Consider the following 13,718-nt stretch of genomic DNA (forward strand, 5'->3'; position numbering starts at 1 on the left):
AGAACATCCAAGGCCTGCTGGCAAGTTCTCTTGTCACTTTGTCTTCCCCTAAGTCTCAGGTTCCCTACCCTGGAGCACTGTATTACTGGAGGGGAGGCTCTGCTGCCGGAGGATCAAGAGGAGTGGAGAAGACGGACAGGCCTTCTGCTCTACGAGATCTACGGACAGACAGAAACAGTAAGGAGATGGTCCTTTTTGGGTCAGTCAGGATGCGGTGAGCCACTGAGCCCAGCTGATGAGCTGAACCATGTATATTCAGAGGCCCCACTCTGCTCACAGCATTGCCCAAAGCCAGTGGGAGGCTTCAGAGTTCTAGGTGAACTTGCCTCAGTTCAATTTGCACAAAGACAATTCACAGCTCATCAGTTTGTCAAGAGACCAATGTACTGAAAACTATTGGACAAAACGTTGAAAGGGGTCTAAGGACATGGTGCCACCGTCCCTGTGATCATTAGCTCTAGGGAGCCCAGGAGGGGTGGTGGGATGGGAGCTTCTCTCCAGTAACACGGAGACCACCATCTGCAAGTCCTGTCCACTTCACCACCCCTTCCTGGGGTGGCAACCACAGGCAGCTAGGAGCTGGCCCCAGAAGTTCATTTCTGGGTGTTTATGTGGACAGCACACAGGTTTGATTGTGCGACACTAGCTGGAGTGGAGGAAGGAACAGAGACTTTCTGCATATCCCAAACACACACACACACATGTACACACAGAGTGTGACTCCCAAAGATGTCACTGAGCAGCCAGGTGGCAGTGCATTCAAAGTATCAGGCATGCCTTGAACCACAAAGACTTAATCAATGATAGCAGGGTCAGGAGCAGGCATCTTTCTTCCAACACAATTCTCAAGTCATTTCTGTTACTGGGCAGAGGCACTGACAGAGGGATGACTACCGTCTCAGGAGCTGGAACAAAATGGCTATTTTGGCCTCAATTCACATACTTGTCTGACTTTCTTTTTGTAAAAAAATAAATAAATAAATAATATATATATACATACATATATATACATATACATACATATACATATATATACTTATATATATGCTTTTATTTTTATTTTTTTTAAAGATTTTATTTATTTATTTGACAGAGATAGACAGCCAGCGAGAGAGGGAACACAAGCAGGGGGAGTGGGAGAGGAAGAAGCAGGCTCATAGCGGAGGAGCCTGATGTGGGTCTCGATCCCATAACTCCGGGATCACACCCTGAGCCGAAGGCAGACGCTTAACGACTGTGCCACCCAGGCGCCCCATGCTTTTAAATCATCAATTAATTGGTCTGCTTCCAGGCCCAAGAAATATTAAGTCTCTGGTTTTGTCCTTGTATGGTTCATAGTTTATATTTGGACAAGGAGGAGGGTGGGATGAGAACTACACTACACCCATGACCCATGTCCCTTTGCATCAACTATTTGCAACAACAGAATACTGCCTTATACCCGGCTGGTGCTTTATTTCTCAAAGTATTTTCAGAGCTACTGACTCATCTATGGAACATTTTCCACATGCCTGTACTGTGAGCAGCAACATAGCAAAGGGGAAAGAGCTTTCCCTCTCAGGAACTCAGACCTCATTTCAAATCTCCAGTGGCCAGTTACAGGCTTCAAGACCATAGGCATAGCTTTGAACCTTCCAGAGTCTCTGCTTCTCTGTCTCCAAAATGGAAATATAATCCAACCTTGCTGGGTTGTGATAAGGGAAATGAAAGGAAGTATATAAAGTTCTGGCTACAATGTCCAACCCCTTGTACATGCTCGCTTTGCAGTCACTCTTGTTTTTAAGTAAGTGTTGCATTAGATGCTAGGATAGTAGAGATGAATGGGCAATCTCTATTCTCAGGATGCTCGTTATCTGCTGAGGGAAACAGACAAGCAAAAATAAGTATAATGGGGAGCTCCTGGGTGGCTCAGTTTGTTGAGCCCCCATCTCTTGTTTTCGGCTCAGGTTGTGATCTCATGGGTTGTGGGATTGAGCCCCTGCATAGTTCTCTGTGCTCAGCAGGGAGTCTGCTTAAGATTCTTTCTCCCTCTGCCCCCCACCCTATTCATGTACTCTGGAGCTCTTTTTCTCTCTCTAAAATAAATGGATAAATCTTTTTAAAAAAGAAGAAGAAAAAGAAGTATAATGACATAGCTGGAGTCAAGATTCAAATCCTGGGGGCGCCTGGGTGGCTCAGTCATTTAAGTGGCTGCCTTCCATTCGGGTCATGATGCCAGAGTCGTGGGACCGAGCCCCAGGTTGGACTCCCTGCTCAGTGGGGAGTGTGCTTCTCTGTATCCCTCTGCCCCTTCCCCTCTGCCCTTGCTCTGTCTCTCGCTTTCTCTCTCCCAAATAAACACACAAAATCTTAAAAAAAGAAAAAAAAAGATTCAAATCCTGATCTGTCTTAGCTTTAGAAAGATATTTTAGAATACCATAAAGGAGGAATAAGTTTCATCAGGAAGATAAATGGGGGTGAGGCAGTTGCCTAGCAAAGGGAACAACACAATCTGAATATTCTCAACATAGCTCTGAGTCATTGAGACAGGGTTCCTATCTCTAACAGCCTGAGTCAATGTTAAATGATTTCATGGCCTTCCTATACCAAACAGACACATGTCTGACATACAGTGGGCACTCCACACCTCACATTACATGCCCACAGCCCCGGGCTCACCCCTTTGCTTCTTTTTTGGCCCCTCCCACTGGACCCGGTAGCTCCAGGAGCTAGCACAGGCCCAGTCCATGTCCAGTGCGGTTAACATCTGCTGACCAGAGTTGGGTCAATGCCTTGTGCCTAGAATCTGGGCCTTCTAGCTTCCCCATAAGGGCTCTTTGCGCAGCATCGAATGACATTGGTGAGCGAGGATGCTGTGTATGGTTCTTGATGCTTTGTAATCAGCCTGGACTCTTTGACCAACCCCATTTTCTTTCTTTTGCGAATAGGGAATAAGCTGTGGCACTCCCCAGGGAATGAAGATCAAGCCGGGTTCCATGGGGAAAAGCATCCCCCCCTTCGACATCCAGGTCTGGTCCTAAAGACATTTGCTGGGAGCAGTTATGGCTCAGCTAGGACTGGACAGTTGTGTGACACCAGGTGACAGAACCAGCTGTGCCCACTCCACCCCACCCCCACCCCAGTTGTTGTCCTTCCTCTCCTTCTGTTTTCCCTCCAATTTCCTGGAGAGGCTTCAGCTGAGAACAGTAGTATCCTGGGCATGAATGCTGCTCAGCCTGGTGGCCGGAAGCCTCACCCACAGCAGACGGGACCAGAGCACCTGGAGGGAGCACTGGCAGCTCTCTCCATCAGCTGGTGCTTCTAGTTTTTCCTGATCTGTGTTTTCTAGCTTGAAGACACATTTGCCATCTCTGCATATCCATGAGACCAGTAGACCCATAACTTGGGTTTCACCATTTCCTGATTTCAAAGACTTCTGACAGTTTTAATCTATTTTCTGACAGGGCTCCTCCCCCCATTTATTCTCCCTGGTGTCACGAGAACAGTCAGGTACTGTGTGGGTAGGGCAGGCGTGTTGGGGTGGCTCTGCAGGGTGGGATTCACAGGCCTCTTGCTCCAGATCATTGACGACCAAGGCAACACCCTGCCGTTCAACACTGAAGGCAACATTGGCATCAGGATGAAGCCCACCAGGCCCATTGGCCTCTTCATGGGCTATGAGGTAAGTGGTGATCCTCGCCTGTCCCCTTCCAGGCCCCAAAAATCCCTTCAGGGAGCTGTGTGGGTGCTAAGGGGGTGGATTCAACTCTGTACCATGAGCCTTCTTCACACCTCTCTTCAGTCCCCCCAACTCAGTGAAGCCTCTTCTAATTAATCTCTAAGCTTCTAGTGTGTTTTCACAACCCTTCCTGTCCTAAGCCATCTGACACTTAAGTGCTGACAGGGTAGAAAGAAGCACCCTAGACTTGGGTGCCAGTGATCTCTTGAGGTTGAGTACGCAAGAAGCTTTGACTGGGTTCAAATCCTACAGTCCCACTTGCCATCAGGGTGTGCACACATCTGCTAAACTTATTGAGCCTCCAGAGAAGACTGGTGTCCCTACTTCATAGAGGAAGAAACTGCAGATTGGAAGCTTTGTATATCTTCTCCATGTCAAATAAATGGCAGGTCTAGGATTCAAACCCACATCTTTTTGGTTCCCAAACCCTACAGAAGAAATCCAGGGATTACATAAAACTGTGATAGGCGCTAAGGAAATGTGAAACTCTTGACCAGGTAAATTCTCAGCTTCCAAGATTCATCAGAGGAGAGAGGACAGACCTTGAAGTTGATCTCAAACCATCTTCTTTCTCCACAGCAACAGCCATTGGTGTCACTGTTGGCCTCACTCTATGGCCTCGGGAGTTGGTGATGCTGCTCCCTTTGTGATGTTATTGCCCAAAAGTAAAAATGCAGGCCCTAGCCTTAATTCACAGTAGCACAATTTTAGGCTTGGATAAAAGAGAAAATAAACAGAGTAACATGTATGTAGATCAGTGGATCTCAACCCTGCCTGTACTCAGTTGAGGAGATTTAGAAAAAAAATTAATTCTTGGATCCAACCATAGAGATTCTGGTTAAATTAAACTGGGATGGTCCAGAGCAACAACATTTTTTTGATTGGAAATAACATATTTTATTTTACAAAGATGTCCTCCCCTATGCCCACACCTATGTACTTATATACCCCATTTCACGTGCTCTCTTGACTATGATATGTTGTCACTCCTCCACTGAGATTTGTTTGCTTTTTTCGTTTCTTTTCTTTTACTGAGGTAAAATATAAAAAATTTACCCTTTTTGCCATTTTTAAGCATACAATTCAGTGGCATTGAGTAAATTCACCACATCGTGCTACCATTACCACCATGCATCTGCAGAAATTTTTTCCAGCCCAAATGGAGACTCTGTTCCCATTACACAATAACTCCCCCCTCCTCCTTGTATCCATAGCATTTGGTAACCTTTAATGTACTTTTTGGATTTAAGAATTTGCCTATTTTAGGTACCTCTATTAAGTGGAATTGTACAACATTTGCCCTTTTGTGTCTGGCTTATCTCACTTTTCACATGTTTTCAAGGTTCATCCATGTTGTAGCATGTGACCAAATGTCATTTTTTAAGGCTGAATGGTATTGTATGGTATTCGCTTCTTTTGGATATATACCTGAAAATGGATTGCTACATCATGTGGTAATTCTATAATTAACTTCTTGAGGAACTGCCAAAATGTTTTCCACAGTGGCTGCACCATTTTATATTTCTATCAGCATGCACAAGTGTTCCAGTTTCTCCATATCCTTGCTAATCCCTGTTATTTTCAGGATTGTTTATTTGTTTTGTGTGTATAATAGTCATTCTAGTGCATATGAAGTGGTATTTCATTGTGGTTTTGATTTGCATCTCCCTAATGACTAGTAATGTTGAACATCTTTTCATGTGCGTTTTGGCCATTTGTGTACCTTCTCTGGACAATTGTCTATGCAAGTCCTTTGCCTATTTTTAAAATTGGGTTGTTGTGTTGTTGATTTGTAAGAGCTCTTTATATATTCTGGATATGAACCCCTTATCAGATTTTTGCTTTGCAAATGTTTTCTCCCATTCAGTGCATTGTCTTTTCACTCTTTTGAGAGTGTCCTTTCATTGTAAAATTTTAAAAATTTGATGAGGAACATTTTATCTATTTTTTCTTTTGTTTCCTGTGCTTTTGGCATCGTAGTCAATAAATACTCGCCAAATCCAAAATCACGATTTCCCCCTATGTTTTCTTTTGAGGGTTTCAGAATTTTAGCTCTTATGTTTAGGTTTTTGATCCATTTTGGGTTAATTTGTGAATATGGTATATAAGGTAACTGCATTTATTTGCATCTGAACATCCAAGTTTCTCAGTGCCATTTGTTGAAAAGATTGACATTTCCCACTGAATGGTCTTGGCATTCGTGCCTAAAATTCATTGACAGTATATGTGAGGGTTTCTTTCTGGGTTCTCTGTTCTATTCCAATCATCTGTGTGTCTTTTTTTTTTTTATGCCAGTATCACAGTGTTTTGTTTACTGCAGTTTCACAGTAAGTTTAAAAATCAAGAGTGTAAGCTCTTCAACTTCTCCCTTTAAAAGATTCTCTTGGCTATTTCAGATCCCTAAAGATTTCATATGAATTTTAGGATGAATGTATCTATACCACTGAGATTTTGATAGGGAGTATATTGAATCTGTAGATGGCCTTGGGTAGTATTGTCATCTTAATATTAAGTCTCCAATTAATACAGTGTGTCTTTCCATTTATTGATGCCTTCTTTCATTTCTTTCAGCAATAATTTTTATTTTTCAGTGTAAAAGTCTTTCATTTGCTTGACTAAATTCGTTCTTAGTATTTTATTCTTTTCAATGCTATTCTAAATAGAATTGTTTTCTGAATTTCTTTTGTCCATATATATTTTTTTCTGTTTTTTAGTTCTTTGTCCATTTTTTTCTCTTAGTTTTTGATCACATTTAACATGTTTGACTTATTATTATTATTATTTCTTCCAAATTTTTATTTAAATTCCAGTTAGTCAACATACAGTACAATATTAGCTTCAGGTATAGAATTTAGCAACTCATCACTTACATACAACAGCCAGTGCTCATCATAACAAGTGCACTATTTAATCCCCATCACCTATTTCACCCACCCCGCCTGTCCCTCCCCTCCGGTAACCATCCCTTTGTTCTCTACAGTTAAGAGCCCCTTTCTTAGTTTTCCTCTCATCCCCCCCCCACCAATTTCATTTGTTTTATTTCTTAAATTCCACATATGCGTGAACTCTAGAAGTTAGATTCTCCCATTTCCCTAGGGGTTGAAGTTGCTGGAGTTTCATTGTTTTGTTTTTGATTTTGGACTGTTGAAGGCTATAGTGGTCCTTTGATACACTTTTGCAAATTCTTTTAAGACTGTTGTTTGTCACGTGTGATCACTGAAGTTTCTGACCCTTTAGTTCATGTTCAGTTAATGTTTTGACAGAGATTTCTTTGAGTGCCAGGAGCTCAAATGAACAAAGAAAAAATCACCAACCAAAAAAGAGAGAGAACACCCTGTACAGATTGGCTCTGTGCTGGGACACTCCTTCACCACTTAGCTGCACTGGCTCTGAGCCTAGGGATCAGCCTGAAATGAAAGCTTAAGGTCTTCTCAGGACTTAGCTGAGCATGAATCTTGCCCAGGCATGTTGACGGCTGTCTTAAATCCCCCATGTACATAGCTGTCTTGAACATCCTAATTTCAAAAAAACTAAAACAAAAACAAAAAACCTCACCCCAGCATCTCCCCCAGACCTTGATGGTCTATTGTTTATCTCCACCCATAATCTCTTACCTCAGATGCCTTCACTTTTGTAGTTTTTCTGGTAGCTTCTATGAGCAGTGCCTGCTGCTTTTTTCTGAGTTACATAAAATGAGTACCTTGCACTTGTCCTTCAAGCAGCCCCCCACCCAGATAGGTTAGAACAGATGCACACAATAATCATTAGTTTACTTTAAAACATCTGTTTTTTTAAAAAGTTGATCTGGTATCACAAATGAAAAGAGTATGGTTTGCCAGAAACAGAAGGCAATTATAACCATAACTGTAATGCAAACAAAACATATTTTCTTGAATTCTAGCTAAACCCTGTTCCCACTAAAAACTCCAATCCTGAAACTTACTCTTGGTAGTTCCAGAGCTTTTAAAAACATGTCAGAGAGTCTCCTTAATACAATCAGAACAATTGGAAGGGAGCCAAAACGGGATGTCATTCAATGTTTTTTAATTTTTTTTTCCTGGAACATCTTAAAATCATTTCATGTTTCATAAGAGGGATCATCTCAACACATTGCTTAGTGGTTGAGTGCATAGGCTGTGGAGCAAGAATTAAATTCCAATACCAACTCTACCACTGACCAGCTGAGTGACTGTGAACAAGTTATTGTGCTTCTCTGAACATTCATGTCTTCTGTTATGGACTATAAAAACCTAGTCTCACGTAAAACCTGCACGTGAATGTTCAGAGTAGCTTTATTCACAATAGCCCAAAACTGGAAGCAACCCAGATGCCCTTCAGTGAGTTGACACCCAAACTGTGGTTCATCCATAACATGAGATACCATTTAGCAGTAAATAGGATCAAAGTATTGATGAACATAAGAAACTGAATGAATTTCCAGAAAATTATACTGAGTGAAAAAATAAAAACAGAGCTTTTTTGCATACTATAGGATTCCATTTATGTAACATTCTTTTTTTTTTAAAGATTTTATTTATTTATTTATTTGACAGAGAGAGAGAGACAGCCAGCGAGAGAGGGAACACAAGCAGGGGGAGTGGGAGAGGAAGAGGCAGGCTCCCAGCGGAGGAGCCTGATGTGGGGCTCGATCCCAGGACCCTGGGATCACACCCTGGGCCGAAGGCAGACGCTTAATGACTGAGCCACCCAGGCACCCCAATTTATGTAACATTCTTAAAGTGACAAAATTATAAAACTAGGGAACAGATCAATCATTATCAAGGGCCTAGGGATTTGGAGGAAGGTGGAGGGAAAAGATGAGGGAGCTGGGTGTAGATATAAAGGAGCAACACAGGAGATCCTCAGGATGACGGGAGTCTTCTGTATCTTCACTCTGGTGGTGGATGCACAAACCTGCACATTTGGTAAAATTGCATAATACTAAATACACCCAGACACACAGAAAAAGGTACAAGTAAACTGCTGGGAGATCTGAGTGAGATTGGTGGACTGTAGCAATGTCAATATCCTGGTTGTGATATTGAACTGTAGTTTTACAAGATGCTACCATTTGGGGAAAACTGAGTAAATAGCACACAGGATCTCTCTGTTATTTCTTATAACTGCATGCAAATATATAATTATCTTTTTTTAAAGATTTATGTATTTATTTGAGAGAGAGAGCATACGTGCATGCATGTGCACCTCTGTTGGGGAAGGGACAGAGGGAGACAGAGAATCTCAAGCAGGCTCCGCACTGTGTGCAGAGCCCTCCACAGGGCTCGGTTTCATGACCCTGAAATTATTACCTGAGCTGAAATCAAGAGTCATCCACTCAACCAACTGAGCCACCCAGGCACCCTGCTAATAGACAATGATCTTAAAATAAACAGTTTAATTAGAAATATAAAAGCCTTATAGGTTTTCTGGGAGGATCGGATGAGGTAGTATTTTGGGAAGGAAATACATTTAACAAAAATTTATTGGCACCTCTCATTTGTCCAGACACTATGTGAATGCTAAGCTGAGAACAATAAATAAAATACATAGGGTCCATGTGCTAGTGGAAATTTTATTCTACTAGAGTGCCACCCAAAAGTGGGTTGTCACTTTTAAAAATTATCCTTAAAATTGGTTCAGTATTGTCCACTAATTGACAAATAGTATTCGTTGAGTTCTTGGATATAATGAAAATAGACTCAGAGAGATTACAAAACTCACCCAGGTGCCAGGTAGAGCCAGGAGCAAGATCGAGACCCAGATCTGAGCACCAGGTTGTGGCTCATCATCTCTAAACTCATTACCTTCAACAAAGGGGTGTTGTTGTCTTTGCAGGACAACCCAGTAAAGACAGCCGAAGTGGAGTGTGGGGACTTTTACAACTGTGGAGATAGAGCAACTATGGATGAAGAGGGCTACATCTGGTTCCTGGGGAGGAAGGATGACATCATCACGGCCTCTGGGTAGGTATGGCTGAGTGAGCCGGGAGGCATCACCCTCACATGCCTCATGGGATCTAGTTTGTTCCGACGTTCATCTAAGTTTGGTGATGGGACCCTCAGGCTAACTCTGAACAGAGCTCTGTCTATGGGGCCCTTTTCTGGGAATACCTGTGCACCTCCCCCAAGCCCTGCATCCAGAAAATCTATCAAAATGTAGTTCAAGAAGTTCTGCAAGGGGAACCATAATCAGGCATTATGCAATTTAAAGGATTTGGAAGGAAGACTTTACTTAGGCCCTTACTGGTTGAGGAAGCTTCCTCTATTTTTGGCTCCTCTAATGGGACACAACATGTCACCGAAAAATTTAGTAATACATAACAACAATGAAAACCTTTACAGGCACTTACTATGGAGAAGCATGCTCTGCAGTGCTTTATATAACCCACCTCTCGATGCTAGAAGGTAGATGCTATTATACCCATTTTACAGATGAGGGAACCGAGTTACTGACTAGTGAAGAAAGTTCCCTAAAGTTTCAAAAAGTGCTGGGTTCAATCCAGATTTACCAAAGTTGTTTGGCTCCAACTCAGTTGTCCCTAAACCTTCCATGATTTACAAGAAAAAAAAAATGACACATTATACCAGAGTAACAAGTTCTCTTGGATATTTCAGGGAAATTGAGTGTGTTAACTTTTTAAATTTCTAAAACGTGCTAATATAATGGGGAAGAGCATGCAGAATTTGCATGAATGTTTAAGATACAGGTTGAGGCTTCTACTAGGCTTCATGCCAAGGGAAGCCGCTTGTGCCAAGCCCCAGAGCTCAGGGGGGAACGAAACATTCGCCCTCCTCCCCGAGTGGAGGCAGTGAGGTGAGAAACTCTGGGGAGCACGAGAGTGTTGTATTTCTCAGTACGGAGTGCCCATTCTTCATGTTTGGGGTCCATGACAGAGCCAGGTCACAGATATCTGTCTCCCTGTGACAATTATCCTATGTGACAAGGGACAGTGTGACCCTCTAAAACATGAGACTTGAGGGTCTGGGTCACCTGGCTGTGGCAGCTGCTCAGAAACCAAGAAGGAGCCCTTGATCCTGCAGGTACCGCATTGGGCCCGCGGAGGTAGAGAATGCCCTGGCCGAACATCCGGCAGTGGCTGAATCAGCTGTGGTGAGCAGCCCGGACCCGATTCGAAGGGAGGTAAGGAGGAGGATGCAGAGGTCATCGTGTCTGTGTGGGCACTAAGGCAAGTGCAGAGGAACCTTCCTCCTTGTCCTGTCTACCCTGCCCTGGACCTAGGGTGAAGGGAGGGCCCAGTGGGTGTGCATGTGCATTTACACTGTGTGGTCACCAGAGGGCAGTGTGGCCTCAACCCTGTGGGACAGAAAATGATGCTTGTGAGTGTGGCTTGCTGCTGGGACTGCTGCTGCCCATCTCCTAATTACTGAGCCCTTCCTACCTGCCAGCTCATTTTCCCTCACAGCAACCTCATTAATTAAGGACTCAGACCCTTTTTTACAGAGAAAGAAACAAGCATAAGGAGAGTAAATAAGTTGCTGATCACAAAGCTATTAAATGGTGGAGAGGGAATGGGAGTCTGAGCAGTCCGGCTCCAGAGCGTGCATTCATTGATTCACTGGGCACTGAGCACCTACTATGTACAAGGCCCTGTGCCCTGTAGTCGGGACATAAGTAGTAGGAACATAGTTAATTACCACCATTGATTTAATGCCCACAGAACTCTACCTACAATAATAGTAAAAGCGATGACGGTAATGATAGGAATAAAAATCAGTTTAAACTAGCTTCACGGTTTATATGAATGATCTCGATGAATCTTGACATCCATGCCCTGAGGAATGAATCCATGCTGTCCGCACATCGCAGAGAAGAAAATGGAGGCTAAGAGAGGTGAAGTAATTTTCCAAGGCAAAGAGTAGAAATTGGAAGTATGGAAACTGGTTCTGTTCTTTCCCAGAGGCTCAACTGTCAACTTGTTTTTCCATGTACTTAATACATGTTTACTTTTTAGAGTATACACTTGGTCACCACTCACCCTGAGCCTCCACTCTGATTCTGCACTGCAGGTGGTGAAGGCATTTATTGTCCTGACCCCGGAATTCCTCTCCCATGACCGGGACCAGCTCACCAAGGAGCTGCAGCAGCACGTGAAGTCACTGACAGCCCCGTATAAGCACCCCAGGAAGGTGAGTGAGGGCAGAGGGGTGGGATCTGGTCCCTGCCAGTGGGCCCTGGGGTCTGCTGCCCAAATCTCCCAGGGGGGCTGGGGTGATGCTTATGTAGCCAATGGAATGAGCATTTTTCTCCACCAAAGAAGCATTCAACTTAGGGGCTATGGGGAGATCCAGCTTAATGAGAGAAAACTCTATCCTGTGTCAGAAAATGAAAAGGCTGGCAAGTCAATCTACAGAAAAAAAATCAGACAAGAGCCTAGAAATATCCAAGAAGGTTGTCATCTTTCACAATTTGAAAAAGACATTCGTGACAAGAACGGCCGCACATTTTAAAAACATTATTTGTAGTGTAAGAAATATATTCTAAATTGAAGCCCAATACATATATAGATATATAACAAGCAAAAGTTAACAGAATAATATTTATTGTAGCATAAAATATATTCTGAGAGTTTTTATTCTACCTCATTTGTTTTCAGTGCCATGTGCAAACTATGAAAATGTCCAATACAGAAGTGATTAAATAATTCGTGGTTTTTAATGGTGTCCTATAATTTAAGAAGATGATGCAAATCTTTTATTTGTAACATAAAAACATCACAATAATATCTTATTAAGAGAAAAAAGCAGGCTATGAATAAATATACAAGTTATCTGACTTGTTGAAAAACGTTTGCAAGGATACACTGGCCAAAAAATTAACATGTCCTTCTCTTGTAATAATACCTTCCTGTGCATTCTGAATGTTTACACATTCGAGACATAAAGGCATGCAGCTAATATTTATTGAAAATTTACTATGTGTGCCAGGAGCTGGACTCAAAGCTTTACTACACTTATAATTTCGTTTAAGCCCCTCCAAACCTGAGATGGTATAACCGTCCATTTTGCAGAGTGGAAATGGAGGCTCAGAGACTCACAGTAAACTGCCTGAGGTTAGAGTGAAGAAAAGGGCAGATCTGGAGCTCAAAGCCACGTGTATCTGACAACAGAGTTCATGCTTCGCATGTTAGACTGTGCTGCCTCATAGAGAGTAGACCGGAGGGTGCCTGCCAGTTAGCATGGGCCAGATGTTACTGTGAGTAACTAGCAGCCCTGTGTCTTAGCGGCTTCTAATGAGGGAAGTATCTTTCTTGCTCCTGCCAGATGCCCACATGGTCTTCCTGGGACCAGGATAAAAGCAGACCCACCGTAGGTAACTGTCAGGTGTTATATGGGATGAACAGAGGGGGTGCCAGACTCAGTTGTCCCAAGTGTTCTGTTTGAGGTGGCACCCCTCACTCCCACCCACATCTCACTGGTCAGAGCACGTTACAGGGCTGCATCCAACTTCCCAGGTCAGATGACACCCTGACGTGCTTGGTGGAGCCTGTTGAAATCACCACATGGTGCCACCCCCTCTAGGGGACTGTGCAGGGGCAGAGGAGGGGTGTGGGGCATTGATAGGAAATGACAGCAGGACTAAGTCAGGGTGGGTTTGCTTTATCCTTGACCAGGTGGAATTTGTCTCAGAGCTGCCCAAAACCATCACTGGCAAGATTAAAAGAAGTGACCTTCGGAAAAAGGAGTTTGGTCAGATGTAATCAGCAAAACCCTCAGAAACCACTGTGTCATCTTTGCCAAATTCCTGGCTGCCTCAGTTTTCCCACTATGGAGAGTGTGGGGGGGGAGTGTTGGACGTTGATTTGTAAGAGCACCACATTCCAGCATTTTTGTTCTTTTAAATTAATGTCAGTTACTCTCCTGCTTCCAAGTCCCCGAGTGAGCGCTCAGAATGTGGCTGGGGTAATAAACGGATATCAGCATCCAAGGGGACTTGTGTTGTGCTTTTATTCTGTGAATGAACCAGTGCTAAATGCTGTCCT

At 43.2% G+C, this 13,718-nt stretch overlaps 1 protein-coding gene across 4 annotated transcripts in view; it reads left to right on the top strand.

The window, feature by feature from the left end:
* The window catches only part of ACSM1 (acyl-CoA synthetase medium chain family member 1), a 43,941-nt gene extending 30,278 nt beyond the window's left edge, over nucleotides 1-13,663 (top strand). For all 4 annotated transcript variants that reach the window (XM_026520206.4, XM_026520209.4, XM_026520208.4 and 1 more), the window contains exons 8-14: nucleotides 54-177; nucleotides 2,928-3,008; nucleotides 3,560-3,661; nucleotides 9,554-9,681; nucleotides 10,759-10,858; nucleotides 11,746-11,865; nucleotides 13,350-13,663. In XM_026520206.4, the coding sequence (XP_026375991.1) occupies nucleotides 54-177; nucleotides 2,928-3,008; nucleotides 3,560-3,661; nucleotides 9,554-9,681; nucleotides 10,759-10,858; nucleotides 11,746-11,865; nucleotides 13,350-13,436 (742 nt within the window). In that variant the 3' untranslated portion in view covers nucleotides 13,437-13,663. The remainder of the gene's footprint in view (nucleotides 1-53; nucleotides 178-2,927; nucleotides 3,009-3,559; nucleotides 3,662-9,553; nucleotides 9,682-10,758; nucleotides 10,859-11,745; nucleotides 11,866-13,349) is intronic.
* The last annotated feature ends 55 nt before the right edge of the window (nucleotides 13,664-13,718 follow it).

The sequence above is a fragment of the Ursus arctos genome, unplaced genomic scaffold, assembly GCF_023065955.2.
Source record: "Ursus arctos isolate Adak ecotype North America unplaced genomic scaffold, UrsArc2.0 scaffold_2, whole genome shotgun sequence".
Classification (NCBI taxonomy): domain Eukaryota; kingdom Metazoa; phylum Chordata; class Mammalia; order Carnivora; family Ursidae; genus Ursus; species Ursus arctos.